The 17,687-nt window shown below is 32.8% G+C and overlaps 1 protein-coding gene across 3 annotated transcripts in view; it reads left to right on the top strand.

The window, feature by feature from the left end:
- Nucleotides 1-17,687, top strand: part of TXNDC16 (thioredoxin domain containing 16) — a 123,768-nt gene that overhangs the window by 78,518 nt on the left and 27,563 nt on the right. For all 3 annotated transcript variants that reach the window (XM_031952834.1, XM_031952835.1, XM_031952833.1), the window contains exons 13-14: nt 6,723-6,869; nt 7,531-7,590. In XM_031952834.1, the coding sequence (XP_031808694.1) occupies nt 6,723-6,869; nt 7,531-7,590 (207 nt within the window). The remainder of the gene's footprint in view (nt 1-6,722; nt 6,870-7,530; nt 7,591-17,687) is intronic.

The raw sequence follows: 17,687 nt of genomic DNA, 5'->3' as shown, positions 1-17,687 counted from the left end.
ATTGTTTTTTGGTGTTCCTTCTCTGCTTTTGCCTTCTTATTTAGGTATTAATTCATGTCTTAATAGGAATTTGGTAAGATTCCTTTTTTAACCTATTTTTATAAATAGTTTATAGATGTGGGTACACACACACACACACACACACACACACATATGTTATGGGCCAGAACTCTGAACTTGAAACAAGGATCCTTACAAGGTACTAAGTGGAATTGATGAGACAATGGTTATCTAATTTAGCATGGTTCAGAATGATTGATTTAATCTTCCAACAAATAATGGTTTCCTAGTGATATAATGATTGGTTTATACTAAGTGTAGAGCATATTAGCTAGGACCCTCAACCAGGTAGATTTAGAGATTGAGAGGCAGAGTTTAAGAGAACTGGAGCTTAACCTTTCAGAAGGAAGGAGAGAGAAATTCCATTTCCACCTAAGGTCAGGCTCCTGGTGGCAGGCTCTCCTCATTTTTATTTAGTTTTTAAAGAAAACCGAACCAGAGAACATCACACACACACACACACACACACTATATATATATATATATATATATATATATATATATATATATATATTTAGTAAGAGTTTAGTAAGTATTCTATTTGTTCTAATAATCTGGACAGTTTATATTTTTGTAAATATTCGTCCATTTCACTTCAATTGTCTGATTCATTGGCATATAATTGAACAAAATGACTCCAAATGATTGCTTTGATTTTCTCTTCATTGGTGGTATATTCACTCTTTTCATTTTTAATACTGATAATTTGGTTTTCTTTTTTTTAATCAAATTAACCAATTTTTTGTTTTGTTTTTCATAAAACAAGTTCCTAGTTTTATTTATTCGTTAAATGATTTTCTTGCAATTTTGTTAATCTCTTCTTTGATTCTTGACATTTTCAGTTTGGTATATAATTAGATAATTAGACATTTCCAGTTCATTTAGTTGTACACCCAGTTCATTGTTCTGCTCTTTCTCTATTTTATTGATATAAGAATTTAGAAATATAAAATTTTCCCTAACTACTACTTTGTCTAAATTTCACAAATTTTGTTTTGTTATCTTATTGCTGATATTTTTAGTGAAGTTTTTCATTGTTTTGATGATTTGTTCTTTGACCCTCTCATTCTTTAGAATTGTATTATTTATTTCCAGTTAATGTAATCTATGCCTCAGACATTTAACACATCCTAGCTGTGTGACTCTGGGCAAATCACTTAACCCCAATTTCCTAAAAAAAAAAAAAAAAAAAAAAAGAAAAGAAAAGAAAAGAAAAATTACCTTTTTTTTTAAAAAAAAGTCCTTTACTGAATATAATTTTTATTGCATTATGGTATTAAAAGGATGCATTTAGTATTTCTTCTTTTCTGCATTTGTGTGCACGGTTTTTGTGCCCTAATAAACGATCGGTTTATATGAAGATGCCATTGTGCAGCTAAGAAAATGAAGTCCTACTTTCTGTTTCCATTCAGTATTTTTCAGATATCTGGCAGATCTAACTTTTCTAAAATTCTGTTCCTCTTTGTACCTTCTTTCTTGTTTACTTTATGGTTAGTTTATCTAGTTCTGAGAAGAGCAAATTGAGGTACTAGTAGACTTTTAATGTCTATATATACTCATAATTCATTTAACTTTTCTTACAAGAATTTGAATGCGATGCAGTTTTGTTATATGTTCAACACTGATTTTAATTCATTGTCTGTAGCAAAATATCTTCTTCCTGGTTATTTTTTTCAACCCTTTGGGCTACAGCATCAGCACCACAGTTGTTTTGATATAGTCTGCACTCTGGCCCTTCTCCAGTTAGGACCCCTGTTTTCTCCCAAGCACTTCTTCACCCTGGATCTGTGATTCAGAACAGAGCAGTGAACAATAGTTGCCAAATGGGTCCCAATCCAAGTCCCAGTGTTGCTGGTACTGTGTATACCCAAAAGTCCTGTATAATCTTTTTTTAATAACCAGTTATTTAGTCCTCTTAGAGCATCTTGGTATTAGTGCCACTACTTCCATTTCTCTTTACTATTGCTATCTACCTCCACCATCACCCAATGCTACTTCTGCTACATTGCACTCTTGACTAGTGTTCAGATACCTCTTTTTTAGTCTTCCACAGCTACCCAGTGCTAGAAGAATGCCTCATTATGACTTCTTGTGGTTTTCCTCAATTTGAATTCATTTTGAATAAGTTTTTTAAAGTTGTTAGGGGTGTGCATTAGAAGAGCTACTCAGCATTGCTTGATTCCATCCTCCTGGCTAAAAGCATTTTCTGTATTTATTAAAATAATCATATGATTTTTATTGTTGTTGTTAGTGATATAAATAATGCTTATAATGTTCTTAATATTGAACCTGCCCAGCATTCCTGTTATAAATACAGTGTCTATAAATTCAGTGTTATAAATACATATGTATGTCTATGTGTATAAATCCAGTGTATTTTGGTAATCTCCTTTGCTAGAATTGTCTATTTACATCAATAGTTATTCAATGATAAGGGTCTAAAGTTTTCTTTCTCTGTGTGGATTATCTTTGGTTTATTTATCACAACCATATTTGTATCATAGAAAAAATTTGATGTAGCATTCTTTTTTATTTTAAAAAATCTATTATTTTCTTACATTCACTTTTTTTTTTTAGTTCTAAATTTCTCCCTTAATCAAGCCTCTCCTCCATCCATTAAGAAGGCAAGAAATATAATACCCATTTTACATGTGAAGTCATATAAGACACAATTCAATATTAGTCATGTTGCAAAAACAAACCCAAACAAGAAAAATAAATTGAAAAAAACACCCTTCAATCTTAATTCATAGTTCATCAGTTCTCTCCCTTGAAGTGGATGGCATTTTTCATCATGAATTCTAAGGAACTGGATGATGGTATTGAATAGAATAACTGTTTCATAGTTGATTACTATTAAAATATTGCTATAACTGTATAATGTTCTTCTGGTTCTGCTTACTTTACTTTGCATAAATTCATGTAAGTCTTCCCAGGTTTTTCTTTTCTTAGCACAATAGTTATTCTGTTGTAATCATATACAACTTGTTCAGTCATTTCCTCCATGATGACATTCCCTCAGTTTCTAATTCTTTGCCACCACAAAAAGAGGAGCTATAAATATTTTGATACATATGGATTCTTTTCGGGTTTTTTTTTTTTTTTATCTCTTTGGAATATAAACCTAGTTGTGTATGCTAGGTCAAAGGGTGTAATATAGTTTTGTAATCCTTTGAGCATAGTTCCAAAGTATTTTCCAGAATGGTTAGAGTAGTTCAGTGCTTTACCAGTACTACTTTAGTGTACCCTTTTTTCCCCCCATATCCCTTTCAGTTTTTGTCATTTTCCTTTTCTGTCATACTAGCTAATCAGATAGGTATAACAATGTATCTCAAGAGTTGTTTTAACTTGCATTTCTTTAGTCAATAGTGATTTAGAACATTTTTTACATGATTAATGATTGTTTTGATTTTTTTCTGAAAACTTCTTGTCCATAGCTTCCCCCCCCCCCCCGCCCTCAGGAAATTGGGGTTAAGTGACTTGCCCAGGGTCACACACAGCCAGGAAATGTTAAGTGTCTGAGGTCACATTTGAACTGAGGTCCTCCTGACTTCAGGGTTAGTGCTCTATCCATTGCACCACCTAGCTGCCCCCTGTTCATAGCTTTTAACCATTTATTAATTGAGGAATGTCTCTCTTTTTTTTTTATTTCAGAGAGAAATGAGGCCTTTATCAGAAAAAAACTTGATATAAATCTTTCCTCACTCCCCTCATTTCTGACTTTGTTCTAATTTTGGTTGAACTGGTATGATTTGAGATATGAGAGAAATGAAACAACTGAGACAAGTAGATTTAAAAGAAAACAAAGTTTTACTTAATAACTTACATAAAGGATACAAAATCAATTTAAGAATAAGAGTTTCAAGATTTGTCAGTCACAGAGCTTGGGTTTGACATAATTCGTCTTGCCACTCATGAACTTTGCAGGTGTGTCCTGGAAAAGAAGGATCAAGTCTTCACAGATGGAAAATTACATTCAATCTCAGCAAAAATATGTTGTCAATTTCAGGGGTCTTATATGTTTTGTGGGGGAGGTTTGGGAATATCACATAAGCAGAGCGACCTTATTCTGGGTTGTCAACTATAATTCTCTAGCTCTATCTCATTGCCTTGTTGGACTAAATGAGACAACATGGAACTGGGATTATGCCATAAGACTTCATCCAGTTTAGGGAATGTACCTTTACATTTTCTAGTAGTATGCCCATGGTCCAGACTATAGACTTATATAGTGAAGTCAATTTATTATAAAGATGCTGTGCCCAAAATTGAGCAAAATTAAAACAGTGATTCAGATAGCCTTTGGGAACTGCAAAGTTCTTTTTTGATAACATATTTCTCCTTGAAACAAAAGCCCATCTTTTTAATACCAATTGTCTTTTGGTTTTGTTGCATGTGAACTTCAATTTCCAAAAAAGTGAAATTGAGGATCATCCAAAAGGAATGGAGAGTCACCATAGTAGATATGAATAAGCTACAAGAAAAACATTGAAGAGATGGTGTATATGATAGTATCAAAGAAATGTATAAGCAAAAAGGAAGAAAGACTGCATTTCTTTTTTTTTTATTATATCTTTTTATTTACAGAGCCCATGCCTAGTGATTTTTTTTTTTACAACATTATCCCTTGTACTCACTTCTGTTCTGACTTTTCCCCTCCCTCCCTTCACCCCCTCCCCCAGATGGCAAGCAGTCCTATACAAATTAAATATGTCACAGTATATCCTAGATACAATATATGTGTGCAGAACCGAACAGTTCTCTTGTTGTACAGGAAGAATTGGATTCAGAAGGTAAAAATAACCTGGGAAGAAAAACAAAAATGCAGGCAGTTTACATTCATTTCCCAGTATTCTTTCTTTGGGTGTAGCTGCTTCTGTCCATCCTTGATCAATTGAAACTGAGTTAGATCTTTTTGTCGAAGAAATTCACTTCCATCAGAATACATCCTAATACAGTATCATTGTTGAGGTATATAATGATCTCTTGGTTCTGCTCATTTCACTTAGCATCAGTTCATGTAAGTCTTGCCAGTCCTCTTTGTATTCATCCTACTGGTCATTTCTTACAGAACAATAATATTCCATAACATTCAGATACCACAGTTTACTCAACCATTCTCCAATTGAGGCATCCATTCATTTTCCAGCTTCTAGCCACTACAAACAGGGTTGGCACAAACATTTTGGCACATACAGGTCCCTTTCCCTTCTTTAGTATTTCTTTGGGGTATAAGCCCAGTAGAAACACTGCTGGATCAAAGGGTATGCACAGTTTGATAACTTTTTGAGCATAGTTCCAAATTGCTCTCCAGAATGGCTGGATGTGTTCACAATTCCACCAGCAATGTATCAGTGTCCCTGTTTTCCCATATCCCCTCCAACATTCCACATTATCTTTCCCTGTCATTCTAACCAGTCTGACAGGTATGTAGTGGTATCGCAGAGTTGTCTTAATTTGCATTTTTCTGATTAATAATCACTTGGAGCATCTTTTCATGGCTAGAAATAGTTTCAATTTCTTCATCTGAGAATTGTCTGTTCATATCCTTTGACCATTTATCAATTGGAAAATGGCTTGATTTCTTATAAATTAGAGTCAATTCTCTATATATTTTGGAAATAAGGCCTTTATCAGAATCTTTGACTGTAAAAATGTTTTCCCAGTTTATTGTTTCCCTTCTAATCTTGCTTGCATTAGTTTTGTTTGTACAAAAACTTTTCAATTTGATATAATCAAAATTTTCTATTTTGTAGTCAATAGTGATCTCTAGTTCTTCTTTGGTCATAAATTCCTTCCTCTTCTACAGGTCTGAGAGGTAAACGATCCTATGCTCTTCCAGTTTAATTTATCATCTCATGTCATGAGATGGGTCATGAAATGACCCAAAATGGGTCATGAACCCATTTTGACCTTATCTTGGTGTATGGTGTTAAGTATGGGTCAATGCCTAATTTCTGGAAAGGCTGCATTTCTTAAGAAAACAAAAGATAGAGCAGCATCCCTGAAGTCAGGAGGACCTGAATTCATATCTAGTCTCAGACACTAAATACTTCCTGGCTGTGTGACCCTGGGCAAGTCACTTAACCCCAACTGCCTCAGCAAAAAAAAAAAAAAAAAAAAAAGAAAGGAAGGAAGGGATAACTGATAGAAGACCCCCTATGTTCACTGATATTCTTGTGATGTCAGGAGGAAATAGAGACAATCCCTAACACATAGGGCTTTTTCCTCTGATGAATTTATGGAAAGACTTGGACAAGAATTATATAAGATGGGTAAGCATGAGAGATTTAGAATCAACATTGTTGTACAGAGCAACTATGCTGATGAAATTACAGGTCCATTTGGTGATTGAGTATTTAATTGTAGGTTAATATAGCTTTATTAACAACAAAATAGCATTGTAAATAGTTTAATGTAAAAAAAAAGCCCTATTGCTAGATTCCACATATTAATAAACTAATCTTAATTTCTGGGTTGTGGATAGACTTATGTAAATTGAAAATCTAGATCCTTGAAGAGGTGTTTAATTATCACATTTTATCTTAGATTAATGTGAATTTACAAATTTATATTATTAAACTTTTATATATTTGCTCTTAAGATTAACTTTAGATGTTTTTCATTTTACATACTATTTAATTTCTTTTAAAATGTTACAGATATTCAAGATGATCAAGTGGTTGGAACAGTTTATAGAGACAGGAAAAGAAATTTACCTTTGGAACTGATAATAGAATTAACTGAAGAAACATTTAACAGCATAATAATGAATACTTCTAGCAGCATAATATTATTTTATACTAATTGTAAGTATACTATTCAAAATACATATTTTTTCAAATTTTAATATTGAAAGTACTTTTATTTAATTATATAAGGAATTTAGGGAATACTTTTATAACTTTGTTAACATTTTTTGAGAATACTATATAATAAATAATTTATGTTGACAAGTCTTTGTAGATTTGATAAAAGTAGGCTCTTAAAATTTTGAGAAATAAAGTAATTCATCTTTATTTCTATTACAAAGGACAATTTGAGATACTCATTGTTTATTTGTCTTAACTGTTAGAATTTTCTAGAAAGTAATAGAATTTTTAAACACATTCATACAATTAACAATTTGGTTGAATAACAGTTTAACATGTTTTAAAAATGCATTGGGGCAGCTAGGTGGTGCAGTGGTTAGAGCACCAGCCATGAAGTCAAGAGGACCTGAGTTCAAATCTGGTCTTAGACACTTAACACTTCCTAGCTGTGTGACCCTAGACAAGCCACTTAACCCCAATTGTCTCAGAAAAAAAAATGCATTGGTGAAGATAAGATTTATGTAATAAACATAAATAATCTTTAACAATATCATTGTAAATAGTGAAATAACTTCATATACCATATCTATAATTTTATATACAGATACATATATATATATATATATATATATTTTTTTTTTTTTTTTTTCATGTACAGGGGAAGCAGTGTCCTTAGCATTTTTGCAATCCTATGTTGATGTGGCAGTTAAATTGAAAGGTATAGTACTAAAGTGTGATAAGTTCTAATATGTCTATATAGTTTAACAGAAAGCCCAAGACAAACTTAAGCATACTATGATTGTTATCTCCATAACTAAATTGATGGTAGTAAAAATACTTTAATAAGATGATATTAAAAATCGTTTCAGTATGTAAGCATGGCTTGCAAGAAAGGAAGTACCCTAACTACTGTTTGAATGATCAGAGAATCCTGTAGTCATTATATGCCTAGGATTGTATGGGGGGGGGGGGTAATGTATCAATAGGCTCTAGGGAAAAGAACTTGTTTAAATAAATGTAAGTTGTGCTGTTTCTCAAAGGGTCTGAGGTTTTGTTGAATGCCCTAAAAGGCAAGGAATGCTCTTTTTTATGTTGTTATTATATGTATTAAAATATTATATATAATTATAATTACTAATATAATAAATTCATTTATTAAAGATTATCAATATAAATATTTATTGTTAAGTAGCAATGAAGCATAAAATAGTAATATAATATAGATACAGATTGACCATACTGTACTAGGTAAATTCTATTTGTGACTTTTGTAGTAACTAAGTATCACTTTGGCACAAAGGTCTCTCTTTGCATTCTTGAACTTCTCTTTAATTTATTCCATGTATTGCTAGTATTGCTTGTTTTTATCTGGCTGGTGAAGCAATTAGGGTAGGTATTGAAATTTTGAGATTTTTTTTTACATTTTGGTTCCTTTTTTATTATAGTAAGTTTATTTTTAATGCAGTTTTATGAATCATGTTGGGAGAGAAAAATCAGAGCAAAAGGAAAAGCCACGGGAGAGATTAAAAAAAAAAACACACACAGAAAAAAGAAGTGAATATAGCATGTGTTGATTTACATTTAATCCCCTTAGATCGTTTTCCAGATGCAGATGGCATTTTTCTGTCTAAAGTCTATTGGGATTGCTTTAGATCACTGAACCGCTTAAGAACCAAGGTTTTCATAGCTGGATCATAGCACATTCTTGTTGTTATTGTGTGCAATGTATTTCTGGTTCTGCTCAATTTTTCTCAGTATCAGTTCATGTAAATCTTTCCAGGCCTTTCTATAATCAACTTATTCATCATTTTTTATATAACCATAATATTCCATTACCTTCATGTACTACAGCTTGTTCAGCTTTTCCCCAATTAATGGTCATCCACTTCTTTTTCAATTCTTCACTACCACAAAAAGAATTGCTACAAACATTTTTTCACATGTGGTCCTTTTCCCTCCTTTATGATTTCTTTGGGATACAAACCCAATAATGGTACTGCTGTGTCAAAGGCTATGCACAATTTTATAGCCCTTTGGGCAAAGTTCCAGATTACTCTCCAGAATGGTTGGATCATTTCACAGCTTTACCATCAATATATTAGTGTCCCAGTTTTCCCCCATCCCCTCCAACATTTATCATTATCTTTTCCTGTCATCTGAACCAATCTGAGTCATGTGAGGTAGTATCTAAGAGTTTTTTAAATTTGCATTTTTCTAATCAATAGTGATTTAGAGCATTTTTAAAAACATGACTATAGTTTTAATTTCTTCATTTAAAAATTGTCTGTTCCTATCATTTGACCATTTATCAGTTAGGGAATGACTTGTATTCTCATAAATTTGACACAGTTCTTTATAGATTTTAGAAATGAGACCTTTATCAAAAATACTGTCTGTAAAGATTTTTTCCCAGTTTTGTACTTCTCTTTTAATCTTGTTTCTATTGGTTTTGTTTTTGCAAAAACTTTTAATTTATTGTAATCAAAGTTGTCCATTTTGCCTTTCAAAATTTTCTCAGTTCTTCTTTGGTCATAAATTCCTTCCTTCTCCAAAGATCTGATAGATAAATTATCCTTTGTTCTCCTAATTTGTTTATGGTATCATTCTTTATGCTAAAATCATGTAAGCATTTTGACTTTATTTTGTTATGTGGTGAGATCTATGCTGATTTTCTGGCATATTATTTTCAATTTTCCCAGAAATTTTTGTCAAATAGTGATTTCTTATTCCAGAAGCTGGAGTTTGGGGATTTATTAAATTTATTAAATATTAGATCCTCAAACTTTTTAAATAGGGGGCCAGTTCACTGTCCCTCAGACTGTTGGAGGGCCAGACTATAGATAGTAAAAACAAAAACTTTGTTTTGTGGGCTTTTAAATAAAGAAACTTCATAGCCTTGGGTGAGGGGGATAATCGTCCTCAGCTGCTGCATCTGGCCCGCGGGGCTGTAGTTTGAGGACCCCTGCTATAGGCCTTGATTATTGTGTTGTGTGTATCTAATCTATTCCACTAATCCATTACTCTATTTCTTAGCCAATACCAAGTGGTTTTGACTATTGCTGCTTTATAATATAATTTTAGGTTTGGTACTGCTAAACCAACATCCTTTGAATTTTTTTTCATTAATTCCCTTGATACTCTTCACCTTTTGTTCTCCAGATGAATTTTGTTATTATTTTTTCTAGTTATATAAAATAATGTTTTGGCGGTTTCTTTGATATGGCACTGAACAAGTAGACCAATTTAGACACAACTGTCATTTTTATTATATTAACTCGGCCTAGCCATGAACAATTGATATTTTTCCAATTGTTTGGATCTGATTTTATTTGTGAGAAGTGTTTTGTAATTGTGTTCATAAACTTCTTGGGTTTGATTTCGCAAATAGACCCTCAAGTATTTTATTTTGTCTACAGTAATTTTAAATGGATTTTCTCTTTCTATCTCTTGCTGATGGGCTTTGTCAGTATATATATATATATATATATATATATATATATATTGATGGTTTGTGGGGGTTTATTTTATATCCTGCAACTTTGCTAAAACTGTGAATTGTTTCCAATAGGTTTTTGGATGATTTTCTAGGATCCTCTAAGTATATCATCATATCATCTGCAAAGAGTGATAGTTTTATTTCCTCATTGCTTATTCTAATTCCTTTAATTTCTTTTTCTTTTGTTATTGGTAAACCCAGCATTTCTGATACAAAGCTGAATGGTACTGGTGATAATGGGTATCGTTGTTTCACCTCTGCTCTTATTAGGAATGCCTTCAGCTTCTCTCCATGACAAATGCTTCCTATTGGTTTTAGATAGATACTGCTTATATTTTATTATTTTTTTTTCCTGGGTAATATTACTTTTTTTTTAAATTTAATAGCCTTTTATTTACAGGATATATGCATGGGTAACTTTACAGCATTAACAATTGCCAAACCTCTTGTTCCAATTTTTCACCTCTTACCCCCCAACCCCCTCCCCTAAATGGCAGGATGACCAGTAGATGTTAAATATATTAAAATATAAATTAGATACACAATAAGTATACATGACCAAAACGTTATTTTGCTGTACAAAAAGAATCAGACTCTGAAATATTGTACAATTAGCTTGTGAAGGAAATCAAAAATGCAGGTGGGCATAAATACAGGGATTGGGAATTCATTGTAATGGTTTTTAGTCATCTCCCAGAGTTCTTTCTCTGGGCGTAGCTGGTTCACTTCATTCCTGCTCCATTGGAAATGATTTGGTTGATCTCGTTGCTGAGGATGGCCAGATCCATCAGAACTGGTCATCATATAGTATTGTTGTTGAAGTATATAATGATCTCCTGGTCCTGCTCATTTCACTCAGCATCAGTTCGTGTAAGTCTCTCCAGGCCTTTCTGAAATCATCCTGTTGGTCATTTCTTACAGAACAGTAATATTCCATAATATTCATATACCACAATTTATTCAGCCATTCTCCAACTGATGGACATCCATTCAGTTTCCAATTTCTAGCCACTACAAAAAGGGCTGCCACAAACATTTGTGCACATACAGGTCCCTTTCCCTTCTTTATAATCTCTTTGGGATATAATCCCAGTAGTAACACTGCTGGATCAAAGGGTATGCACAGTTTGATAACTTTTTGAGCATAGTTCCAAACTACTCTCCAAAATGGTTGGATTCGTTCACAACTCCACCAACAATACTGCTTATATTTTAAAGAAAGCTTCCTTCATCTGTATACTCTTCTAGTGTTTTTAATAGGAATGGGTGTTATGTTTTATCAAAAGCTTTTTCTGCATCAATTGAGATTACCATAGGATTTCTGTTGGTTTTATTATTGATATGGTCAATATAGTTTTCCTGATATTGAACCAGCCCTGCATTCCTGGTATAAATCCCATTTGGTCATAGTGTATTATCCTGCTGATAAGTTGCTCTTATCTCTTTGCTAATATTTTATTTAAAATTTTTGCATCAATATTCATTAGGGATATTGGTCTGTAATTTTCTTTCTCTGTTTTGGCCCTTCCTGGTTTACATATCAGTGCCATATTTGTGTCATAGAAAGAATTTGGCTTCTTTACCTATTTTTACAAATAGTTTACATAATATTGTAATTAATTGTTCTTTAAATTTTTGGTAGAATTTACTTGTGAATTCATCTGGCTGTGGAGATTTTTTCTTAAGTATCATTAATGACCTGTTCAATTTCTTCTTCTAAAATGGGACTATTTAAATATTTTATTTCCTCTTCTGTTAACCTGGACAATTTATATTTTTTTAAATATTCATCCATTTTGGTTGGATTGTCAGATTTGCTGCCATAGCAAAATAGCTCCTAATTATTGCTTTAATTTCTTTTTCATTGATGGTGAATTCATCCCTTTCATTTTTGATGCTGGTGATTTAGTTTTTTCCTTTTCTTTTTCTGATCAAATTAACTAAAGGTTTATTATCTGTTTTGTTAAGTTTTTTAATAAATCAACTCTTAGTCTTGTTTATTAGTTCAATAGTTTTATTAGTCTCTATTTTATTGATCTTTCCTTTGAGTTTCAAAATTTCAAATTTGGTATTTAATCGGGTTTTTTTAATTTGTTCTTTTTTCTAGCTTTTTTTAAATTGCATGCCTAATTCATTGATCTCCTCTTTATCAATTTTATTTATGTAGCTATTTAGAGATATAAAATTTCATCTAAGAACTGCTTTGGATGCATCCTATAAGTTGTGGTATGTTGTCTCATTGTTGTCATTTTTTTTGAATGAAATTATTGATTGTTTCTGTGATTTGTTGTTTGAACCCACTTGTCAAACAAGAAGATTAAGATTTACAAGAATAAGATTATTTAATGATTGAGATTAAGGTTATTTAATAGTTAAGATTAACAAGAATAAGATTATTTAGTTTCCAATTGGTTTTTAGTCTATCTTTCCCTGGCCCTTTATTGAATATAATATCTCAAATAAATTACTCTCTAATACTAAAATTGAAGAGTATATACTGATCTACATATTATAGATTATGTTTTTTAATCCACTCTCTATTTGCTTCTGTTTTATGGGAGAGTTTATCCCATTCACATTAACAGCTATAATTTTCAGCTCTATATTTCCCTCCATCCTACTTTCTCTCCTGTATATACTTTTATTCTCTTTCCATCCTGTCCTTAGTCATGTGTTTTTTTTGTTTTTTACTCAACCCCATCCACTAACTTATCTTCTATCAACTCTTTCCCCCTTCTCTTACATTTTTTCCCTCTAATGTTTCTGCCCTCGCTTCTATCCTGGCCTTCCCTTTTCTTTCCTTCTTTCTTCTCCTACTTCTTTATAGGATTAAATATATTTCTATACTCAACTGAATGCTTAAGTTATTCCCTTTTAGAGCTAAACTTTTTGATTTCTGATGTTAATTCCATCTTACTTTCTGTATGAAACAATACTCACTGTATACATTTTATATTTATAGTTATTCATATTTTGTGAGTCCTTGAGAGCAAGGACCCTGTTTTTGAATTTTTTTTGTAACCCCAGTGCTTAGCATAGTGACAAATTAGAGCATGAAGGGAAGAGTTGAGCTGAATGAGATATTTAGTAATGATAGAGCAGGGACTCTAAAAAACCTCCTGAAAGGAAAAAAAAAAGTGAAGTCTGAATTGAATGGGGAAGAGAGTGTAGGAATTGGTAATGAGAAGCCATTTTGAGTTATCGTGATTAGGAGAGGAGTTTAATAGTTAAAAGGTACCACTCTGAGTAATAAGAATTAAAAAGATTAGATTTTGATGGTGATTATGATGATGGTGGTTGTGGTAATGATGATCATGATAACAACAATAACTAGCATGTTTATAATGCTCCAAGGTTCACAAAGTGTTTAAATATATTGTGTCATTTGATCTTTATAATAATTTTGGGAGAGAGGCATTATTATTATATCCATTTTACAGATGAAGAATCTAGGGTTATGAAAGGTTAAGTGACTTGCATAGGATCATAGAGCTACTGGGAGTCTAAGGTTAGATTAAGTCTTTGAAGAAGGATTTGAACTCATGTCTTCCCAATTCCTAAGTACAGATATTTTTATCCATTTCTCTTTTCAGTGTGCTACCTAGCTGCTATAGACAGAGAAATACCAGTTGTTTGGAACCCTACCTTCTTGGTTCCTGTGATAAAAGAGAGCAAAATGGTTAGCTCATAGCATTGTTGGTTTCTGTGACTTGATCTTTCTTCAAACACAAAAAACTAGGGATTAGGGCAATAAGGACTTTGGACCTATTGTTCTCATCTGAAAAATGGAACTAATTTTAATGCCTATCTTACAGGGTTGTTTTTAGACAACATAATGTATGTAAAGCACTTTACAAATGTTACAATCCTATATTTATATCTGCTATTATAATTATGGTAAGTATATACAAAGTATTTATCATGCTCCTTATATGTGGATATTCTACAATTTTTGCACAATGCTTTCTTTTATTCTCCTTCTTTATAAAGGTCAACTTTATGTGAATAATTCACAGATCTCTATATAAAGCCCCAGTCTCTTATATTAGCTTCAGGCCCACATCATAATTAGTCTATTAGATTATATTTAGATGTTTCTAACAGTCCCAGAAACATCTCAAACTGAACATGTATAAAACAGAACTTATTACCTTCCTTTCCCCCTGAAAAGTTATGTCTTCTTCTAAACTTTCCTAATTCTATAGAAGGCATTATTGTTCTTTTGGATTTCTAGGTTTGAAACTTCAATGTTATATGTAACTCTTTACTCTTCTTCTCCATATATATATATATATTTCATCACCTTCATCCAAGGCCTCAGGATTATCACTAAATTGGCTGAGATCCTTTTTCTTCTAGGAAAATGAATAATTATCAGTCATACAGAAAGTTTCACCTTGTTAAAAGTCAGTTCATTTCCCAACAATACCACTCCTTTCATCCCTCAAGTCCTTTTCAGGAAGGTTCAAAACACTAAACTATCCCAGAAGAAAATACACCCAAATCAGGGATCTATGAGCTATTCCTCTAGGATTTATAGAGCTTACTTAGGGACCAAGGATTTTGAAATCTGTGTGACTTTGTGAAGTTAATAGAATAAAGAAAAACTTAAGATCATTAACAAAAGACTCTATATTATCAGGTAAGTCTTTCTGGAGGCCAAAACTGAGAAACTACTGCTACAGAGAATCTTTATCCTTACTAGGATGGAAAAAAAAAGACAACTTTTTTGGAGTTGGGACATTCAACCAAAGTATTCTAGGGCATGATGATGAAGCTGTTATTTCAAGATTCTGTTCCAATATCAATAATGGCAACTGCTTGCAAATATGAAATTTGGAAAATAGAAAATTTGTTGGTGTTGAACCTAACCTTGGAACTCCTTCTCAGTGATGTGGGCAGTGAGATAATGGGTTCCAGGAGGAAGAATAAGACCTTTGATGATGAGTACTGTGGTAAAGGATTTGATGTACACAAGTATACAATATCCTAAATAGATATCAATCTGTTTCACAGAAAAGAGCAAAATTTCTTTGAGATGAAGAGAGGGGCAATATAATCAATTTGTTAGACTCAGGTTGAGAACCTCATAGGATCATGCACACTGGTATTACACAGAGGTAGTTGTGCCAGTTGGCACAAGAAGCATTATATGGTGGATCTGCCACTTTATCCTTCACTGAGATAATTGAGTGAGGGCTTTCTCTCTGTTCTCTCTATTCCATTAAGACTTTCTCTATTTTCATTTTTCTCTATTAAAATTTATATATTTTTTCTACACTGTATCATTTGTGTTTGTAGCTGTAAATGTTAGAATGTGTTCAATCTTTCTTTATCCAGTTCAGATAAAAGTGAGATTTCTGAGATGTCCATTTTCCCCTCCTCCATCTTTTTTTCCATGTTGGAATAGTCTTCATGTCATATACTCCTTTTATGAAAAATACTGAGTACTTTTCTTTCCCAAGTACCTCTGAGTATTTCTTGCTTTCCTCCTCAGTATATTTCCCTATTCTAATTTCTTTTTCCTTCTCAGACCATGAAACAGAACAGAACTGCCTCCATTCCCTCGGCCTGCCTTATTTAACTTATTTTAATGATCCTTGAGGGACATTGGGTTCTGAAAGAATACTTATTTTTTCTATACCCATTAAAACATCAAAAAAATAATTATTATATAGTTTCTTCTAATTGATCTAACATACTTATCTTCCTATATTTCTCTTGACTTCTGTTTTTATGTATTTAAAAGAATCTATTTAGTTCTAGACTTTTCTTTTGTTGTTGTTAAGTCATTTTAGCCTAACTCTTCATAATCCCATTCGGGGTTTTTGGGGCAAAGATATTGGAATGATTTGCCATCTCCTTCTCCAGCTCAGTTTATAGATAAGGGAATTGAGGTAACAGGATTAAGTGACTTGCCCAAGGCCACACAGTAAGTAAATCTGAGGCCAGATTTGAACTCAAAATGAGAAGTTCTGATTCTAGGCCCCAAAATTTGTGCACTCTGCTGCCCCCATTTTCACTTTGCCCCCTAAATTGAAAAGATATAAACCGTTTTCTATTATGATTCCTTGAAATATGGCATCCAGGTTTTTTTTCTTTTTTTAAATTTTAAACTCAAATAGAAAATAAGAAAAGAAAAAAACATTGCTATGAGCATAGCAAAACATGAAAAGATTCAAAATATTAAACAACAAATTTCCAATTCAAGAAAAGAATAAATAGGAGTACTTATTGTGTTCAGAGCTGTCCATCTTTTCTTTGCTTCCTTGTAGTTTCTTTTGTTCTCTGCTCTGTACTTTTTACTTCATATTTTTTCCCCTTCCTTCCCCTCCCCCCAAGAAGGCTATAGTTAAGTGTGGGGACACACACACACACACACACACACACACACACACACACACATCCATTATGTAAAATTATCCTGTGCTTATTTCCACTTTGTTTCTTTAAAGGTAGATAGCATCTTCCTTTATAAATCCAAGTTTCTTTGTATTTTTTTAAATCCACCAGCTCATCATTTCCTACAATATGGCAATATTCCAACCTTATACTGTCTAGTTATTTTAAGTAGTCTAAAATTAATATGACATAATGAGGTTTAGATTTAGGTTACCAAAATGAAATTAGGGTTTCTGGTGGTTAGGGAGTTAAATGATAAGGTCTAGTGGCAGGTTCGGGGTTCAGGGAACCAAATGGAGAGGTTTGGCTCCCCTGCAACTCCTTGGGATTCTGCACAAGGGTAGAGGAGTTTTGGGGGCTCCCTTCTGTCAGCACAGAGGTTCTCTGTAAAAGAATTTACAGACCCGAAAATCTAGATTGATAAAAGGGTTTATTATCGGGATTGGAAGTAAGGTTAGAAATCCTGACAGAAGCAAAAAGTCTGGTTAGGGAAATAGGTGAGGGTAAAGAGAGGATGGCACTGGAAAGAATATTCCAGTGGACAGAAGCCCTTAGCATGCCAAGCATAGGGCTGGTATGTTTGGAACCTCTGCAAAGAAAGGAGTTTAGTTTGGCTCTTTTATAATAGGGGGCTTTGGCACCAAGCTGAAGCGGACTCATGAGTGGAGTCCAAAGTTGGCTCCTAGTTGGGTTTTAGCTTCCAGCTAGAATTTGAATTGAATTCAGTGAGTTTCAGGACTGAGTCAACCTCACCCAGATAACAAGGAAACTGTCCCTGGGGCAAAGTCTTTCACTGAGGCAGAGTTGAAGGAGATTTTCTCCTTCAAGGATTTTCAGAGTTGCAGGGTCCCCTCTTCAATATAACATATAGTGTAGTTCCTCTATTTTTCTTTACTACTTAAATCCATTTTAGTTTT

This window comes from Sarcophilus harrisii, chromosome 2 (assembly GCF_902635505.1).
Source record: "Sarcophilus harrisii chromosome 2, mSarHar1.11, whole genome shotgun sequence".
Lineage (NCBI taxonomy): Eukaryota > Metazoa > Chordata > Mammalia > Dasyuromorphia > Dasyuridae > Sarcophilus > Sarcophilus harrisii.
Note: the sequence above shows the minus strand (reverse complement) of the source record. Positions and strands in the feature narration are given on the sequence as shown.